This window comes from Macaca mulatta, chromosome 14, assembly GCF_049350105.2.
Source record: "Macaca mulatta isolate MMU2019108-1 chromosome 14, T2T-MMU8v2.0, whole genome shotgun sequence".
Lineage (NCBI taxonomy): Eukaryota > Metazoa > Chordata > Mammalia > Primates > Cercopithecidae > Macaca > Macaca mulatta.
Window position 1 is genome coordinate 11,834,716 of NC_133419.1, and position 19,627 is coordinate 11,854,342.

Here is a 19,627-nt window from a genome sequence, read left to right on the forward strand (position 1 = left end):
CCCAAAGTACTGGGTTACAGTCGTGAGCCACCTCTCCTGGCCAACAGTCTGTAAATTTTTAAACACATGGCCAAGCATAAGATAATTCTGAATAAATGGCAGTTGAATTCATGCATGGATCCCTTGTTATCCACATCACTGTTGCTTCATCACAGCTTCTCCTGCGAGCTGGGCCCTGCGCTAGATTCAGTTCTAGAAACAGGTTAGACCAGGTGCTTGCTCCTGTGGGCCTTATTTTCTAATGAAGGACACAAAGAACAAGACTAAGGATAAGATACATTAGAGGTACGAGAAAGTGGTCACTGCTGCAAAGAACAGCAAAATATTCACAACGGCTGAACGCTGTCATAGATGGCTGCCCAGGGGCAGTGGCCTGTAAGTCCCCCAAGGCAGCCTGTAGAGCAGGTGCTGTTTCAGCTGAGACTTGGATGAGTGGATGGTGATGTCCAGGGACACATCTGGGGAAGAGCATTTCAGGGAGAGGGAACTGCAAGTACAGAAGCTTGAGGACAGATAGCATCTGGCAAGGTAAGGGAAGGAACGTGGCCACATAGAATCAGGAGAAGGACGGGACAGCCTCACATGATAAAAACGCCACCCCTGTTTAATTAGGGTCACAGTGAAGGTCATAGGAACAAGAAAAACATAGTTGGCTCAGGTTAAAAAAAAAAAAAAAAAAGAAGTAGATGAAACAGCCAGAGGGACGAATCCATTGTTAATTCCCTGTGAATGCATTGTTTACTCTCTGGATTACTTGTGACATGTTTCTTTCCACCGTTCAGATGGAGCCTCAGTGGTCAAGAACAAACCTAATTTGGGGGAGGACAGAAGGGAGAGGTGTTGTTTACTTACCACTGTACACAGCTAACGTTGGCTGGTGGCCTTGTTTCCCAAGGGGAGTGAAGGACCTTGATCATGAAATGTGAGACTGTCTTCTCGGCCAGTACTTACCGGGGCTTTGTCTTGTGCCCCAGTCCTTATGGCCCTGCCCTGTCAGTCACCTGCTTACCCAGAACAGAACTTCAGGAAAGGCCTCTTGGAGCCATCTTGGTTGGCGGCAATATGCCTGTTGTTCAAGTCACCAAGACCTCGTCTAGACCCGGCGCCTCCCTCGCGTTGGCCAGAGTCTCATGCTGGGATTCCAAGTCTGAGTTGCTCAGTGTTCGGTCCACCCCAGCACTCCCATATTCCAGCTCAGTGTCCCAAAATGTGTCAGAAGCTTGCAAAGACTGACCTTCCCCTGCGTGGGGGTGAATACATCTGGTGACACGGGGTTGGGATTGAGTGAAGGGAACAGTGTGAATCCTCTAAAGGGACCACACACATCAGAAACGCTTTCTGGCCTCTTCTTTCTGAAATGGGGCTGAGGAAAGGAGAGGCTGTAGCTTCCATGGGGAGTCTACGGCAACCAAGGAAGAACCCCCTTCCCCTTACACACACGCCCAAGATGCACGTGACAGTGGCGCATTTTTCACACTCCCTCAATTGTCAGAAGAGAACTGTGAACCTGCGTACCTCTGAGAGGCCTGGGGAGACACACACAGGAGACTATAAGCCCAGATGGGAAAGGAGAGGTGCAGAGAGAGATGGATGAAGGGCTCTGGAAGGCCAGAGGAGGGAGACGGTGCCTTCCCTGAAGTGGGAGAAATGTCCTCTGGCTCAGAGAGCGAGGGGAGGCTGTGGGTAGGGAGCAGGTAGTTTAAAGGTGGATAAATTCAGAAGATGGGGGAGGTGACTCCCAGAGGAGTCAGATGACTGAAACGTCAGGAAAGGATAAAATCCCTTATCCCATGGGGCAGTCCCATCCCAGCTGGACATTCGCAAGACTCCCGGAAGTGAGTGCCTGGGAAGCTGCAGCTCTGCTAAGCGCTACTGTGCCACACTGCTGGGTCCTGTCTCTGCAGGTTCTGCAGCCCTTTCTCATAAGGGTTGGATGGCAGATGGGTGGTGAGTGAGGACTCAGAGCCTGACCGCCACTTGTGTTCACATCCCAGCTCCTCCGTTTGCTGACTGCACCATTGGACAGGAAACTTAATGCTCTGTGTTCCCTTTAAAATGGGAACAGTCATAGAATTGCTGTGAGTCACAAGTGAAGTAAAACGTGGAAAGTCCTGAGAACAGTGCTTGGCACAAAGCAGGTTATCCAAATGTCAGCTGGTAGCCATTATTTTTGGTAATAAAAAAATGTATTTATGGTAAACTCCAAGGACTGCTAGGACTGTTCGACACCACTGAAACCTCGGCTTCCACATGACATTCTCTAAAATATTTGAGTAACTATTCAGATGTAAGCTAAATTTCTTTTTTTTTTTTTTTTTTTGAGACAGAGTCTCGCTCTATCACCCAGGCTGGAGTGCAGTGGTGTGATCTCAGCTCGCTGCAAGCTCCTCCTCCTGGGTTCACACCATTCTCCTGCCTCAGCCTTCCGAGTAGCTGGGACTACAAGCACCTGCCACCACGCCCGGCTAATTTTTTGTATTTTTAGCAGAGATGGGGTTTCACCGTGTTAGCCAGGATGGTCTCGATCTCCTGACCTCATGATCCGCCCGCCTCGGCCTCCGAAAGTGCTGGGATTACAGGCGCGAGCCACCGCTCCCAGCTAAAATTTTGAAGTTTTAAGTTTGAAAACAAAGTTCTGTGTTTTGATCTATATGTTTTGTTTTTTTTTTCTGTGTTCCCCTTTCCTCAGAGTTTTTTGGTTTTTTGATTTTTTTTTTTTTTTTTTTGGAACAGGTTCTTTTTCTGTCGCCCAGGCTGGAGTACAGTGGTGCCATCTTGGCTCACTGCACTCTCTGTCTCCTGAGTTCAAGCGATCCTCCTGCCTCAGCCTTTCCAGTAGCTGGGATTACAGGTGCACACCACCACGCCCAGCTAATTTTTGTATTTTTGGTAGAGACAGAGTTTCGCCATGTTGCTCAGGCTGGTCTCGAACTCCTGGGCTCAAGTGATCTGCCCACCTTGGCCTCCCAAAGTGCTGGGATTACAGGCATGAACTACCACACCTGGCCTCAGAGCTTTATTTAAATTATTTACAAATAACTTCTCACCCAAGCATATTCTACTTGATATTACCATATTAATCTTCCCAGAAACCAGTTCCAATTTATTTAACATGTTTAGATACATTTTTAAATTTTTTACCCGGCTTTACTAAGGCAAATTGACAAATAAAAATTATTTAGATTTATGGTTTATAATATATGTTTTGATGTATATATACATTCTGAAATGGTTAATTCAAGCTAATTAGCATACCATCACCTCACATACTTATTTTTTTTTTTTGTGATAAGAACACTTAAGATCTAATTGTTTAGCAACTTTCAGGAAATGTTCAATTAAAATATGAATGAAAAACAATTCTGCACCAGTTCCTAAATGACAGGCACTGTTGTAAGCCCCTTTGAATCTCACCGCTGTCATCCTATGAGCAGAGTGACCGTACTATTGATTGCAAATGAGGGGCACTTTGGAAATGAAAGGGAACCCGAAATGGGTGGGATGCCAGGATAACAATGTAAACCAGGACTTTCCTGAGCAAACTGGATGTGTGATCACCACTCTGTGAAGTGGGCAGATCATTTCACCCCCGCTACAGGAGACGGGACACAGAGATTCCATAGAACTTTTCGAGACACAGCTAGGAAGTGGCAGAAACAGGATATGAAGCCAGGTGTTCTGGCTCCACAAGCTGCTCTCAACACTTTCCCTCCTTGGCTGGATCCTGAAAAACCTGCACACCACGGCTCAGGCGGGTCCTGGTGACCTTGACTCCCACTGCTGCCCTGTGGGAACTTCGTGTGGATTTCCGCACAAGACTCACAGTTTTCTGCTTGAGAAATTATTGAAATAATTTACATTTACTTTGCAATTTTACCTTACAGTAATTTAACTATTTTACCTTGCTCCCTGTGGTCTCCACTGCCCTTGCCTTAGCCACTCTGGGTTGAAACACTTCATTCATTCTGGAAGCTACATCAAAGCATCTCACACCTTATGTTCTTTGCTGGTTCCTCCAACTCCCCGGATCTCCCCCTCCCCAGGGACCTGTGGCTCTCCATGGGCAGCTCCGAACTGACATCCTCTGATGCTGACCTGTCCTCTCTGTTCATGCTCCTGGAGAACATGGCCTCTGCATGTCCCGCCTCTGTATGACAACATCATATAATAAGTGCTTAATCAATAATTTTGTAATTTATTTTCTGGGTCAAAATGTGGTGCTTTACAAGAGTTCACTGATGATATCGCTCATGTTTTAGTACCGGGTCTATTTAGAAAGAGGCACTCATCGGCGTTTGAATCTTTAGTAAAGGCAAGGATTACACACAACACTAACCACACATCTGGGTGACTTCCTGGACACTAACACTAATGTTGTACTTTCCTGGATGATGGCTTTGGGGTCAGGGTGGGAGGAGACAGGTAAGGGGAGGGGGAAGTAGTTGGAGGCAGTGCTAACTTGGGGCGGGACCACCTCAGTGTTCCTTTTTTTTTTTTTTTTTTTGAGACAGAGTCTCACTCTGTCGCCCAGGCTGGAGTTCAGTGGTTCAATCTCCATCTCAGCTCACTGCAACCTCTGCCTCCTGGATTCAAACGATTCTCATGCCTCAACCAAGTAGCTGGGACTACAGGCGCACACCACCATGGCCAGCTAATTTTTGTATTTTTAGTAGAGATGGGTTTTCACTATGTTGGCCAGGCTAGTCTCAAACTCCTGACCTCAAGTGATCCACCCACATCGGCCTCCCAAAGTGCTGGAATTACAGGCGTGAGCCACCACGCCAGCCCAGTGTTCCTTTTCTCAAAAAATGACCATTACCGCGGTATGATCTGACCTTGGTTCATCCAATGAGTTGGGAGATAGAGCGGGATTGGGAAGCAGAGCCGAGGTCAGGTGTCAGCCCCTGGCTAATTCTCCTTGGCTCCTTAACCAAAACTCTGAACTTTACTTAACTTGACATTTCCCTGTAACGTGTGGTGAAAAGCTTAATCCTGTACCCATGTAACAACTGATTTGGTTCATTAGGTATTTACACTAACATCTCCTCCATTAAGTTCGCAATTTTTTTTTTCTTTTCAATGCCCCATTCATTTTGCTGGTAACTGTAGTGACCCCAAAGTTGTGAACACCTACCTTAGGGCCATTGCAAGAGTCACATAGGAGAACCGACATAAAGTTTTCCACTGTAGAGTGGCGATTGTCAACTAGGGCACATCTACTCCCATCTCCTCCCTATCCCCAAAGACATCAGTCTGGACAGTTTTGGTTATCACAGCTGGGTGGTGGTGGGGGTGCTGCTGAACCTCCTACAGTGCAAAGGGCAGATCCCACAGAAAAAGGCTTACTTACTTTTGATGTCAGTACTGCCAAGTGCTAGAGAAATAACTGCACACATTTGCTCTTGCGACAAATGACCAGTAGCACTCGTGAGCCTCAGACTCAGCAAACAGGGAGTATAGCCCCAGCCTGCCAAGGTGCCAGCAGGAATGTGGGCACCTTTGTCCTCCAGGTGGCTGAGTCAGCCTCATGTCCATGCCTTTGCCCAGGCTGCTCCATGCACCCGGAGGCCCTGCTTCCCCTGACTGTCATCCTCATCTTCTAGGTGCTTCATGGTCCAACTCAGCCATCACCTCTTCCACAAGCTTTCGTTTGTATATCCTTGGATTTCTATAGGCTTTTAATTTGCATAATAAGATCTCATCTCAGTGATACACATTGTATCTTTCTTCAGTTCTATATGATGTCTTCCCATTCAACTTGCTAATTAATTCCTTAAGGAAATTTATTGATCCTTTCAACAAAATGGATCACCCTCCCCCATTCTGCATTGACCTGAGACCTTCTTTCTCTGCAGAAGGATTTCCATGTTTCAAATAATCTTTTATTACTGTTCTGTTGATTTATCCACTAACTCCTATTTTCATCGCTGTTTACCGAGTCCCATGTCTTTCCCTTTCTTGTTCTAATTCTTTCTGCTGGGGTCTGTCCTCCAGTACCTTTTGGAGAAAAAGTTTATTGGTAATAAAATGTTTGAGGGCCTTTATTTTGTCTTTATGTTTGAATGAGTAGGCTGATTACAGATTCATATTTGTATAAAATTAGAAGTTGACGGTCCTCTGATTTTTTAGTAGTTCTCCACCATCCACCAGTTCTTGTGTTGGTTCCATTATTATTCCCCATCACTGTATGTGTCTCACTCTTTTTTTTCTGGGAAAAAAAAAAGACCTTTTCTTAAAGACAATGTTCCAGAATGTTAGCAAAATATTTTTTGGTATGGAAAACAGATGGATGTCTACGGATTTTTCAATACCATATTTTTTTCTGGGAAATTTTTTGTTATTATTTCCTTGTTGACTTTTTTTTTTCTGAGGCAGAGTCTTGCTCTGTCACCCTGACTAGAGTGTAGTGGCATGATCTCGGTTCACTGCAACTTCTGCATCCTGGGCTCAAGTGATCCTCCCACTTCAGCCTCCTCAATAGCTGGTACTATAGATATGTGCCATCATACCTGGCTAATTTTTGTAGAAATGGGCTTTCACTATGTTGCCCAGACTGGTCTCATAGGTCTCTTGACCTCGTGATCTGCCCGCCTCAGCCTCCCAAAGTGCTGGGATTACAAGTGTGAGCCACTGTGCCCGGCCTTCACACTCATTTAACAGCAGCTCAGGAAGGAAACTTTACCATATGTGACCCCCGTGTGATTAGAGTGAGCACCTTGAAACCCCCAGGCTTTAAAGGCTATGGAAGTAGCTAAGGGAAAGGCCTCAAGGTAACAGCCGGGTGATGTCCAGAGTCCTGTGAGTATCACCAGGGACTCCTGTCCCAGCTACTGCCTCCCCAGGTCACTGCATACCTGCACCTATAGGAACAGGAGGTCCAAGGCCAGAGACTGCATGGACTCTATTTGCACACAGATAGACACATGTGCCCCAGGTGGAGCCTGGACATTGATTGCTTTTGACAGCTTCCCAGTGAATTCTAAAACAGAGCCAGGGTTGACAGGCATTGGGTAGAGCATTTTTCATTCTCAGGTTCATTAGTGGGAACAATCTCAGACCTTGGGAACTAGTGAGGACTAAGTCACAGAGAACTTGGAAGCCTTTTGGCAAAATGCATATTAGGGTGCTCAATAAATAGAAACATATTAATTGTAAGCATTATAACAAAGATTGCTAAGATATGTTGAATGCTTTCTAGTATTTATATAATATGTTCTTATCACAATGCTATGATATATATCCTGTATCATAGGAAGGAAAAGCGATGATAAAACAGGGATATCCACCAGAGTGAACAGGCAAATTTTTGCAATCTATCTATCTGACAAAGGGCTAATATCCAGAATCTACAAAGAACTTAAACAAATTTACAAGAAAAAAAAACATCAAAAAGTGGGCAAAGGATATGAACAGACACTTCTCAAAAGAAGATATTTATGCAGCCAACAAACAAGAAAAAAAGCTCGTCATCACTGGTCATTAGAGAAATGCAAATCAAAACCACAATGAGATACCATCTCACACTAGTTAGAATGGTGACCATTAAAAAGTCAGGAAACAACAGATGCTGGAGAGGATATGGAAAAATAGGAATGCTTTTACACTGGTGGTGGGAGTGTAAATTAGTTCAAACATTATGGAAGACAGTGTGGTGATTTCTCAAGGATCTAGAACTAGAAATACCATTTGACCCAGCAATTACATTACTGGGTATATACCCACAGTATTATAAATCATTCTGCTATAAAGACACATGCACATGTATGTTTACTGTGGCACTATTCACAATAGCAAAGACTTGGAACCAGCCCAAATGTATCATTGATGGAACAAACCCATCAATGATAGACTGGATAAAGAAAATGTGGCACACATACACCATGGAATACTATGCATCCATAAAAAAGGATGAGTTCATGTCCTTTGCAGGGCCATGGATGCAGCTGGAAACCATCTTTCTCAGCAAACTAACACAAGAACAGAAAACCAAACATAGCACTTTCTCACTCATAATTGGAAGTTGAACAATGAGAACACATGGACACAGGGAGGGGAACATCACACACCGGGGCCTGTCAGGGGTTGGGGGGCTAGTGGAGAGATAACATTAGGAGAAATACCTAATGTAGATGACGGGTTGATGGATGCAACAAACCACCATGGCACATGTATGCCTATGTAACAAACCTGCACATTCTTCCATGTATCCCAGAACTTAAAGTATAATTAAGAAAAAAACCGGTATCTATGCATGTGAGTGCACGTGTGTGTAAAGATTTGATGTAATGTGTGAGTATCCAAGAAAGCTTTACGGAGGAGGAGAAGTGGATTCCAGAGATGGGGTTGTCAGATGTCATCAGCAGAAAAGGCTATAGAGGGAAACGGAAACTCATATACACTGGTACAAGGGTGTGACTCAACTGAGGCCTAAGAAATGAGATATAAATAACTATGGCTGAGCATGGACCTCCCGGGAGAAAGGAGAGGAAGGGACAGGGGCTGGCAGGAGCAGGGCCTTGAAAGTCCTTGTGTGCAACACAAGGGTGTGGACTTGCTCTCCCGGCAGTGGTTCCTTCTAGGCGTCTCTGAGTGCTGGAAGAATCCATGAATCCTTGTTTCCTGCACACATAGTGTGCAGTAGGCTGAACTGGTCATGAGTTTCACACATTAGGTTCTATTTCTAAGTGTACATATTTCCTGATGTGATTAAAAATACGAATTTCCCTTAAGATCAATTCTTACCTAATAATAACTATTATTGGCAGGGCACAGTGCCTCATGCCTGTAATCCCAGCAGTTTGAGAGGCCAAGGTGGGCGGATCACCTAAGGTTGGGAGTTTGAGACCAGTGTGACCAACATGGAGAAACCCCGTCTCTACTAAAAAGAAAAAAAAAAAAATTAGCAGGGTGTGGTGGTGCATGGCTGTAATCCCAGCTACTTGGGAGGCTGAGGCAGGAGGATTGCTTGAACCCGGGAGGCGGCGGTTGCAGTGAGCTGAGATCGTGCCATTGCACTCCAGCCTGGGCAACAAGAGTGAAACTCTGTCTCAAATAATAATAATAATAGTAGTAATAGTAATAACTGTCATCTACTATTTTCTCCACTGTATAAAAATAACCACTATTTTATGAAGGTGGGTTTTCAGCATTGTGTCCCTTACTCAAAACCCTTGAGAACAAGTGCCTTCTGGTCATGTAGGGTTGTTGAACAGAGGATAGGATCACATTTCAGTTTTAGGGGGCTCACTTTGGTGTGAATGAGGAGGGTGTATTACAGGAAGGGTTTTCAGAGGCTGCAAGGCATTTTAGGGACTTAGTCTGAGCTGGGAAGGATGTGGACCGGGCTGTGATGTGACTGTGTGGTGGGAATGGAGCGATTCCCAGAGGTGACGCTGTGGCTGTGGAGGGAGTGGAACGTAGAGCACTGTTAGGGGACAGGAGGGAGGGAAGTTGTGGTTGGCTGATTCTTGCCCCCATTCCCCCAAAGATATCCTAATCCCTGGAATCTGTGAATGTTCCATTACATGACCCAAAAACAGCACTTTGCAGATGTGATAAAGTTAAGGGTCATAAGATGGGAGGATTATTTTGAATATTCTGGTGGTACCTAAACCCAAACCCTATATTTTGTAATTAAAAGTCGGGGGGGTTAACCTGGTAGAAAAAGGAGATGAGAATGTATCATGGAGGCAGAGGTTGGAGTGATGTGGCCACAGGACCAGGACAGTCAGCAGCCCAGAAGCCAGAAGCAGCCCTTAGTGCACGCTCCCTGAGAGCCCCAGCGCAAGTGGAGCCTTCCTGCCTCCAACCTCCTGAACATGACACTAATGTTGGACTTCTGACCCCCAGATGTGCGAGAGAATCAGTTGGTGTTTGTTTTTGTTTTGTTTTGTTTTCTTGAGATGGAGTCTCACTCTGTCGCCAGGCTGGAGTGCTGTAGCACGATCTCAGCTCACTGCAACCTCTGCCTCCCGGGTTCAAGTAATTCTCCTGCCTCAGCCTCCTGAGGAGCTGGGACTACAGGCTTGTGTCACCATGCCCAGCTAATTTTTGTATTTTTAGTAGAGACGGGGTTTCACCATGTTGGCCAGGATGGCCTCAATCTCTTGACCTTGTGATCTGCCCGCCTCGGACTCCCAAAGTGCTGGGATTACAGGTGTGAGCCACCACGCCCGGCCGAATCAGTTGTTTTAAGTCACCAAGCTTGTGGAAGTTTATTCCAGCAGCCACAGGACACCAAACCAGGAACCTGTGGCATCTCCTTGTGTCCTGCAGTGGACTTGCTGGGTGGGTGCATTAGCCTGGATGGGCTCATGGAAGGGAGAGTAGGTTGGGCGCGGACCCTGTGCTCAGTTTTACGTCCTGCTCCTGAAAGGACTGTGGAGTGTGCGCTTGGAGCTGTCCAGTTGGCAGGGGTGCTGGTCTCTGGAGCTCTTGGGGTGGCTTGAGGCAGGAAGGAAGCATTCGCCTCAGGTGCTGGTGAGTGATGCAGACACTGAGGAGTCCTCTGAGTGTGGGGAGTGAACAAATGTGAAATCCAGGTTGAAACCTGGAGATCTTCTCAAATTACGGTAAATGGAAAAGAAAGTATACTGGACATGACAGAGGAGAGAAACCACAGTGCAGAGGTGGCACCACGCAGGCTGACTGTGGGTCTGAGGGGACATCCACTAGGGTCCCTGCTAGGTGGGAGCCCTGCGCCTGGACACTCAGGCAGGTTGGGGGTTCCCTCAGTACAAGAACAGCAGGAACACTGTAATTCCTGTGTCCTCATTACCATGGTTTTCATTCACGGCTGCAGGATGGAAAATCGGTAAGGAATGCAGGATGATTCCTACGAAATAGTTCCTTCTGGGATGCCTGGACTCAGGCCCCATTGACAACAGGATGCTGGTTCTCTGGAGTTGATTGTTAGCCATGCCCAAAAGCCACTCCCCTATGGAAACCACTCCGGGCTCAAAGCCTAAGACTGCAGGATCATAACAAGACCAATGGAGAAGTTCAGGGCAAGTGATTTATTAGAGAAAGACGTTGAAACCTTTACATTCTGCAGTGACGATCAGGGTATCATTGAAAGATAGTGGAAACTAGCATTAAAAAGTTTTTACATCTCAGCGATCACATTTCTCTGCTATTTTTCCCTGAAATAGAAAAGGAAAGAAAAGAAGATGAGGTTGGTCATGCAGCTCCTGGAGACAACAGGTTAACATCCAAGTGGTCGATGGAATTCTGCTCCCAAAGACAATTGGAAGGGCAGAGGCAGGAACCCAGTGTGCGTGGGAAACCAGGGCCTAGACCTGGGGGCTTCACAGCACCCTTGCTGGTGAGGGAACAGCCTTTCCTTGCCAGGCCAATAGCCCTGGGGGGACCCAAGTGTGAGGCCCCGGGTCCTCATGGAGGGGGAAAGAAGGGGTGGACAGAGCAGCCAGAGGTTATTGTCTGGGCTGGAGTCTCCCAGGACTTGGAGTCTCCTGTTTCCTACAATGAGGGACCCAGGACTGAGAGGCTGGTAGGGCTGAGAGGGCTTCTGGAAAGCTTGGCTTCCAGGAGACTCCAGCCTCCCCATGCGGGAATTCTGCCTCAGGATCCGAGCACCCCTCAGTCCTGAGCCTGCACCTTCCATGAGCATTTGCGGCTAAACCTCAGGACAGCAGCCCAGAGGCAGCCAGGCTGAGAGGCCCCTGGAAAACCTCTGATTTCTTTTTTTTTTTTTTTTTTTTTTTTTTGAGACGGAGTCTCGCTGTGTCTCCCAGGCTGGAGTGCAGTGGCGTGATCTCGGCTCACTGCAAGCTCCGCATCCCGGGTTCACGCCATTCTCCTGCCTCAGCCTCCCGAGTAGCTGAAACTACAGGCGCCCGCCACCACGCCCGGCTAGTTTTTTTGTATTTTTAGTAGAGACGGGGTTTCACCATGTTAGCCAGGATAGTCTCGATCTCCTGACCTCGTGATCCGCCCGTCTCGGCCTCCCAAAGTGCTGGGATTACAGGCTTGAGCCACCGCGCCCGGCCTAAACCTCTGATTTCTTGAGAAAGACAGAGTGAGAGCATCCCGCCTCCATGGCACTGCAGGAGGTGGAGTAGCGAGGGTCTTGGCCCACTGGCCGTGGTCAGGAGAGCATCGTGGGTGAGGAGGGGAGCGTGGAGTCTGAGGAGCTGGGGGGAGCTCCTTCCTGGCTCTGCAGAAGCTGCAGAGAAGCCCAGCCCTCCAGCGCTGCCTCTGTAGGAGGCCTGGCTTTGGGTCCCTCCCTGCCTTCCTCTCCCTGTTCGAGGCTCCCACACCCCCCAGTACATTCCACAGTGACTGTGTAAGGGCAGCTCAGCCTCAGGAAAGTCCCCAGGTGGAGAGGTAGTCGTACTTGGCCCTTCACCACCCCTGCCTGGGCCCAGGCTCACTCCCCATGTCCTCAGCACACTCTGGGGACACGGCATCCAGGCAGGTGACCTGAGGAGGGGGAACATGCAGGAGGCTGTGCGCAGCTGAGCTGAGTTCTGCAGGCGAAATGGAAGCACCCACCCTGTGGCCCCAGGTGACCTCAAATGGTGACCAGCAAGGCAGGTGCCCCACCACCTGTGTCCCTCACAGAGCAGCAAGCTGACCTCACTTCACACTGTGCCGCTGACCTGGCCACATGAAAGAGACAGAAATTACCAATGTTTTTGTAATTAGCACTCTCTTCTCATAGGCCATCAGATCCACGCATTTCTTCACTTCCATCTTGGCTGCAACAGCTTCCAGAGGTGCCTTAAATTTGGCAAGTTGGAACTTGAACACAGGTTTTCCAGCTAATAAGAAGCCTGCGATTTCAGAACCAACAGCTTGGCAGACCACTGCATTTGCTGGAGCAAAAGAATAAAAATATAATTTATGTAAGGAAATCAGTGTTTCTCCCATGCCTCCCTGATGTTAGACCAGACAGGAACCCCAGGCTTTTAGGCTTCTGGTCAATAACTATGCCAATGACGTCAGACATGGGAGGTTGTGACTTCCTTGAGGTCACACAGCAAAGGGAAGAGCTAGAACTGGAAAACGAACTTCCTGATCACTCATTCAGTCTTTGTTTTTTTTTAAGCACACCCATGACTTTCCGAAGCTTCTCTGGATGGATGGCCAACGTTCTTTTTTCTAGATTTGAAAATAATCACTTTTCTCTGCCAGTTAAGTGACACTTTATTAGTCTTAGACATTGGTGAAGAGGAGGTTTTGGGTAATCAAATTTTGAAGTGAATGGTAGAGTCAGAATCCTATCGGAAATTAGAGAAATGAGTAAATCTGGAAAAGAAGAAGTTAAAATTATTAAAATGATGAAGGTGATGCTTTGAGAATAAGTTGTGGGATTTAGGCTTATGTGATCCAATATAGACAGAGCTAAAAGGTAAACAAATTAAAACAAAATCAAATAATGTGAATATAAAATAAAATAATGTGAATCGGTTTTAACACACATTAGAAGCTTATACAGGAAATTGTACTTGGCCCATATCTGCAGCAATGTCTAGAATATTTACAGAGGATGACAGGAGGGAACTGAGGCTCATACTGATGCTCATTCCTGCTCCCACTGGGAATTTTGGAAAGATCTGGAGTAATCATTTCGCTTGGTCTGGAATCTCCATTCCCCTAAGTCTTTTGCAAACATCGTGCAACCAGAAAGTGCCCCACCAGGCTCAACATGACCCCTGACTACGCGACTTCCAACTGTGGGAAGAATTTGGAGAGGGTAGGATCAGGGGTGTCACAGGGAAATGGGAGAAGTTCAGAAAGGAAGAAGAAAGAGAAGAATCAGAATCTGGATCGGTCCTGACAGGGGAAAGGAAAGTACCCAAATGAACTGTGGAAAAAACAGCCAGAATTAGCATCAGAATTTCTATTTTAGAAAAATAGAAGTTCTGATGCTAACCACTGCAGTATTTCCACCACCATTACTGGTAGGACCCCTGGAAGATATACTGAGTACTGCTTATTCTAAGAGTTCATTTGCAGGCTTCTTATTGAGAGAATCAGAAAGCACCGTCTCTTCTTGGACTGAGAGTTCTCCAAGGATCCTTCCAGATGTAACATTTTATGAGTCTGAATTTACAATGTAAGAAGCTGTGAGCTCAATTGGTACCTAAAGGTCTGGGGAGGAGAATGTCTGATTGTACAGTGATCGGCTTCACATCCACAGATAGACCCTTGGCACAATAATCCCACTCCATTCCCGTTGCCACTCCCGGCAGAAGCTCTAAGCACCAGTGATAGGAGGAGGCGTGGGGAGGGTGAGCATCTTGCCCACAGTGAAAGGGCTGAGAAGTGGCTGAGCCCAGAGTCACTCCAGACCTCATATTACATCATCTGACACAGATCCCAACCAGGAGTGAAGCTCAGGCAGGATTCCTAACATTTGCTTGCACTGATTTTCTGCAAAACTTCCTAGGTGCTGGGGATTTGATGAAATGAGGCCTGAGCTTTATGAGCAGTTCCTTCAACAAGCACAGGATAAGGTTTGGAATTTTGGTTTGTTCCAGACCCCAACCTTAACCTGAATAGGTGACCTCGTGCTCAGAGAAGGGTGTGTCCCAGGGGCTGGTGCTGGACTCATGACTGATATACTCACCCCGGTAGCAGCAAAGGGCCAGCGTGAGCAGCACGAGACACACCAACAGCCTCATGGTGGCTTATTCTGCTGTGAGCTCAGCTTTAACCAATGATGAGTGATTTAGACTCAACCCCAGGAACCTGTGGAGCCGTGGAGCCCAGGGCTATTTGTACCTAAGGAGCTTGGCTGGTCCTGCCCACGTGGGCATCTGGCAGGTGATGAGGCCTGGCTTCCAGCCCTCCCTTCCTAGCCAGGGCTGCTGCCATCCATCAGTGTCACATCCCCATGCCTCCCTGCACCCTGAGTGGGGCGGAGCACAGGAGGGCAGCCCTGCAGGAACTCGGCTCTGTGCTCCAGGTGAGTGTCCAGGTGCCTCTGGCCATGTTCCCCGGAACCTCAGTTTGCTTTTGGGCTTTTGAGGATTATCTCTCTGTTCTTTATGTCAGTGCGAGGGTAAAGGTGAGTTCTCACTTCAGGAGGACAGAATCCGGGGTGCAGGAAGCTAGGGGCTGTGGTTTGGTTGTAGGACAGCAGGCATGGAAGAGACCCCACGTTGACCTCCGCTGCATGTCTGACAATCAGCCACATGTGTTTCAGCTGCACACAGAGCAGGTCTGAACCAGACCTATCCTCCCACTCGGCCCCTTCCATCACCACCATCTTTACCATATAGGTACCTAAAACGTAGCTGAATACACTCCACCTTTGGAGGATTTCCTTGGGGAAAACAACCGCTCCCCCGTCCTCTACCCTGTCTCACTCCAAGATCTGTGTCTTTGTTTATGGGTGGAGTTGTGAACATAGCCCAGGTTCAAATTTTCTGTCTACTGAAAGCAAGCCTCCTGTGACCTCTAGCCACCCATATCTCCTCACAGGGCTGATGTGATGATTAAATTGCCCAATTCTTTTTACCCAAGGAGCTTCTGGGGTGTCTGGAGGCAAACAGGCATCAGAGACACTGGTCTTCACTTCTAGGCAGGGACGATAATGGAAAGGAAGAGACGGATGAACGGGGTGGGAGGTCACTTCCCTCTAACCCTTGGGCTCAAGTGTTCCACTTCTAACCTAGCTCTGCTGCCTGGGCCATCTCATTGTTGATGGAAAGCGAAGGCCACCCCCAGCAAAGGCAATAGACACCCTTCTGGCTTCCAACCCTCCCTTCCTAGCCAGGGCTGCTGCCATCCATCAGTGTCACGTCCCCATGCCTCCCTGCATCCCGAGGGGGGCGGAAAACAGGAGGGCAGCCCTGCAGAGGAACTCTGCTCTATGCTCCAGGTGAGTGTCCAGGTGCCAGAGTACTCACTGGGGTAAGTACATGTCATGAGTCCAGCACCAGCCCCTGGCACTGCCCTTCCACTGCAGTGCCACCATTTGGTGAGTAGGAAATCACCAGAAATGTGTCTCTTAAGTGAACACACATTTGAGAAGAGTCACAGCCCAGGATGGAGTTTTCCATTCTCAGCTGTGCAATCAAATCACTTGGAGCTCTTAAAATATACTGACCTCCCCAGTCTTCCCTCTCTGAGGATTTTGATTCTGTAGTTCCAGGGCGAGGTCCCATTCCTCTTCTGTTTAAACTGCTCTGGTGGGTCTGATGGGCAGCAGGGCTGAGAACCACTCAGAAAGACCTTTATGAAGGAAGGGGACCTTATGGTCTGTGTCATCAGAGACACCTTGGCAGGTCTGGCTGAGTCCCAGCTGAGGGCGACAATGGCTCTCACTTCCATCACCCAAAATGGTGGGGAAGCCCCTGATGCCACCTCTGCCTCCAACTCTAAGGAGTGGGAAGGTCCAGTGGCGAAGCTCACAGCTAGGAGGGTTCAGATCCATGTCTATGAGCTATTGAACCCTCTGAAAATTACTGTTTATGTAAACTCAATTTTATCATTTGTAAAAGTAGGTTAAAAATGGTGCCTACATCATTGGGTTGATAGATGTTCAAATGAGTGTGTGTGTGTGTGTGTGTGTGTGTGTGTATAAAATTTACCAAGGTCTGGCCAGGCACAGTGGCTCACACCTATGGTTCCAGCACTTTGGGAGGCTGAGGCGAGTGGGTCACCTGAGGTCAGGAGTTTGAGACCAGCCTGGCTAACATGATGAAACCCCATCTCTACTGAAAATACAAAAAATTAGCTGGGCATGGTGGCATGTGCCTATAGTCCCAGCTACTTAGGAGGCTGAGGCAGGAGAATCACTTGAACCTGGGAGGCAGAGTTGTGGTGCACTGAGATGGCGCCATTGCACTCTAGCCTGGGCAACAAGAGCAAAACTCCGTCTCAAAAAAAAAAAAAAAAAAAAAAATTAACAAGGTCTGACATGTAGTAAACTCTCAATAAATGTTGACTACTATTATCTTGTCCCACCTGTCATACATGTCATGGATTGCTACCAGTTCCTAGTTTAAAGCACAACCAACCCTCAAAAAAAATCACTGATTTTCAGAACTACAAGTCATGGGCCACATAAGGACATACTAGTTAACATCAGACCCCACATACGACAGGGGTCCCCTAAAATTATAATACTGTATTTTTACTGCACCTTTTCTGTTTCGATATGCTTAGATACACAAATACTTGTCATTGTATTACAACTGCCTACAGTGTTCAGAACAGTAATATGCTGTACAGGTTTGTGGCCCAGGAGCAATAGGCTTACCTCTTAATAGCTGAGGTGTGTAGTAGGCTATGCCATCTAGGTTTGTATAACTGCACTCTATGATGTTCACACAATGACAATTGCCTATGCATTTCTCAGAATGTATCCCAGTCACTAAGAGACACACAGTTGTCTAAGGAAACCTAGATATACCCCCACTATCTGAAATAAATTAAGGAAACCCAGCTCATGGTCTCTGAGACCACAGAACCAGGGACAGGAATTTAGGTTCTCACAGATGACAAATGGGTGAGGAATTTTCCACATCTGTTGAACAGAACTTGTCCTGACGTGGGCTTGGCCTTCATCTATATATTCCATTAGGAGGGATGTGTATATCTGAAAGAGGATTGCTGCCCACATACTTTTATCATTCATGTAGCTCTTAACACCTGCTCCGGGTTTTTTTTAGTTTTCATAGGTGGTACTTTTTATGACTGCTCTACTCCTTCCCTGGTTGGCTTAAAATCTTCTCATCTCGGCTGGGTGCGGTGGCTCATACCTGTAATCCCAGCACTTTGGGAGGTCAAGGCAGGTGGATCATTTGAGGCCAGGAGTTTGAGACCAGCCTGGGCAACACACAAGACCTTGTCTCTACAAACAATTTTAAAATTTAGCCAGGCATGGTGGTGGGTGCCTGTATTCACAGTACTCAAGAGGCTGAGGTGGGAGGATTGCATGACCCCAGGAGTTTCAGGCTACAGTGAGCCCTGATTATGCCACTGCACTCTAGCCCAGGCAACAGAGCAAGAACTTGTCTCTAAAAATGTGAAATAAAATAAAATAAACGTTTTTAATGCAAAAATAAGTATGTGAAGCGAGGGATGTGTTAATTAATTTGATTGTATTTGATATATGCATTGTAAACATACATCAAAACATCATATTGTGTGCCATAAAAATATACAATTTTAGGTCAGGTGCAGTGGCTCATGCCTATAATCCCAGCACTTTGGGAGACTGAGCTGGGCAGATTACCTGAGGTCAGGAGTTTGAGACTAGCCTGACCAACATGGCAAAAACTTGTCTCTACTAAAAATACAAAAATCAACCAGGTTTGGTGCTGTATGTCTGTAATCCCAGCTGTTTGGGAGGCTGAGGCGAGAGAATGGCTTGGACCTGGGAGGCAGAGATTGCAGTGAGCCAAGATCGTGCCACTGCACTCCAACCTGGATGACAGAGTGAGACTCTGTCTCAAAAAAAAAATTATATATATATAAAATATATATAATATATATTATATTAGCACTGTAATATAGTGCTATATAAATGCAAATATTTATATATTTATATAGATATATATCTAAATATTTATATATCTATATAGATGTATATCTAAATATTTATATATCTATCTATATATCTAATATAGTGCTAAATAAATGCTATATATGCAAATATTTTATATATAATATATAAAATATATATATTATATATAAAAATGTATATATATACACACACAATTATTTGTCAATTTAAAATAAAAAAATTGTATGGAGAGAAACATGATGTCAACAATATTCTCTTCAAACAGAGGGCAAAATCCATATTAAAAGATAAATCCATGAACATAAATTGGTCATTATTTATAGATAGTTATTCAACTATCAGGGAAATCTAAAACAATCTACTAGAAAAACTCTCAATATTGATTTGCCACCACAGCTGCCAGCATGCATGCACATGAGCACAGACCCTGCTGCCACTGCCCTGATGAAGTGCTTTGGCAGAGTGTTGTTGCCAGCAGACTGGGAACACCTCCACCTGACCAGCACAGCAGGTGCTTAACCTCAAGGGGCCAGAGAACAAAGCCATGGGCCTGGAACCAGGCCTCCAGGGTTAGAGCAAGCAGCCCAGGAGTGCTGAACTGAACTGAACCTTGGCCTTCTGAAGTTTTCCAGAAACAAAGCCAGTCAATGAACCCACCTGATACCACAGTCAAACCCTCAAGGGCATCAAAGAATATAAAAGAAAAAAAACGGGCTGGGCATGGTGGCTCACACCTGTAATCCCAGCACTTTGGGAGGCCGAGGTGGACAGATCACAAGGTCAAGAGATCGAGACCATCCTGGCCAACATGGTGAAACTTCGTCTCTAATAAAAATACAAAAATTAGCTGGGCATGGTGGTGCGTGCCTGTAGTCCCAGTTACTCGGGAGGCCAAGGCCCATCCAAGGGACAGCAACTTCAAAGATTAAAAGAGCATCACTACACACAGATGAGAAAGAATCAGCACAAAACTCTGGCAACTCAAAAAGCCAGAGTGTCATCTTACTTCCAAATGACCACACTAGTTCCCCAGCAATGGTTCTTAATCAGCTCAAATGGCTGAAATGACAGACACAGAATTCAGAATCTGGATAGGAACGAAGATCAATGACATTCAGGAGAAGG

The 19,627-nt window shown here is 46.5% G+C and overlaps 1 protein-coding gene across 1 annotated transcript; it reads right to left on the reverse strand.

The window, feature by feature from the left end:
• Window positions 1-11,002: 11,002 nt before the first annotated feature.
• Window positions 11,003-14,695, reverse strand: SCGB1D1 (secretoglobin, family 1D, member 1). Its single transcript, NM_001193438.2, is given in 3 exon segments — window positions 11,003-11,141; window positions 12,649-12,836; window positions 14,594-14,695. Coding segments are annotated over 3 exon segments (273 nt in total). The 5' UTR covers window positions 14,649-14,695; the 3' UTR covers window positions 11,003-11,111.
• Window positions 14,696-19,627: the final 4,932 nt, after the last annotated feature.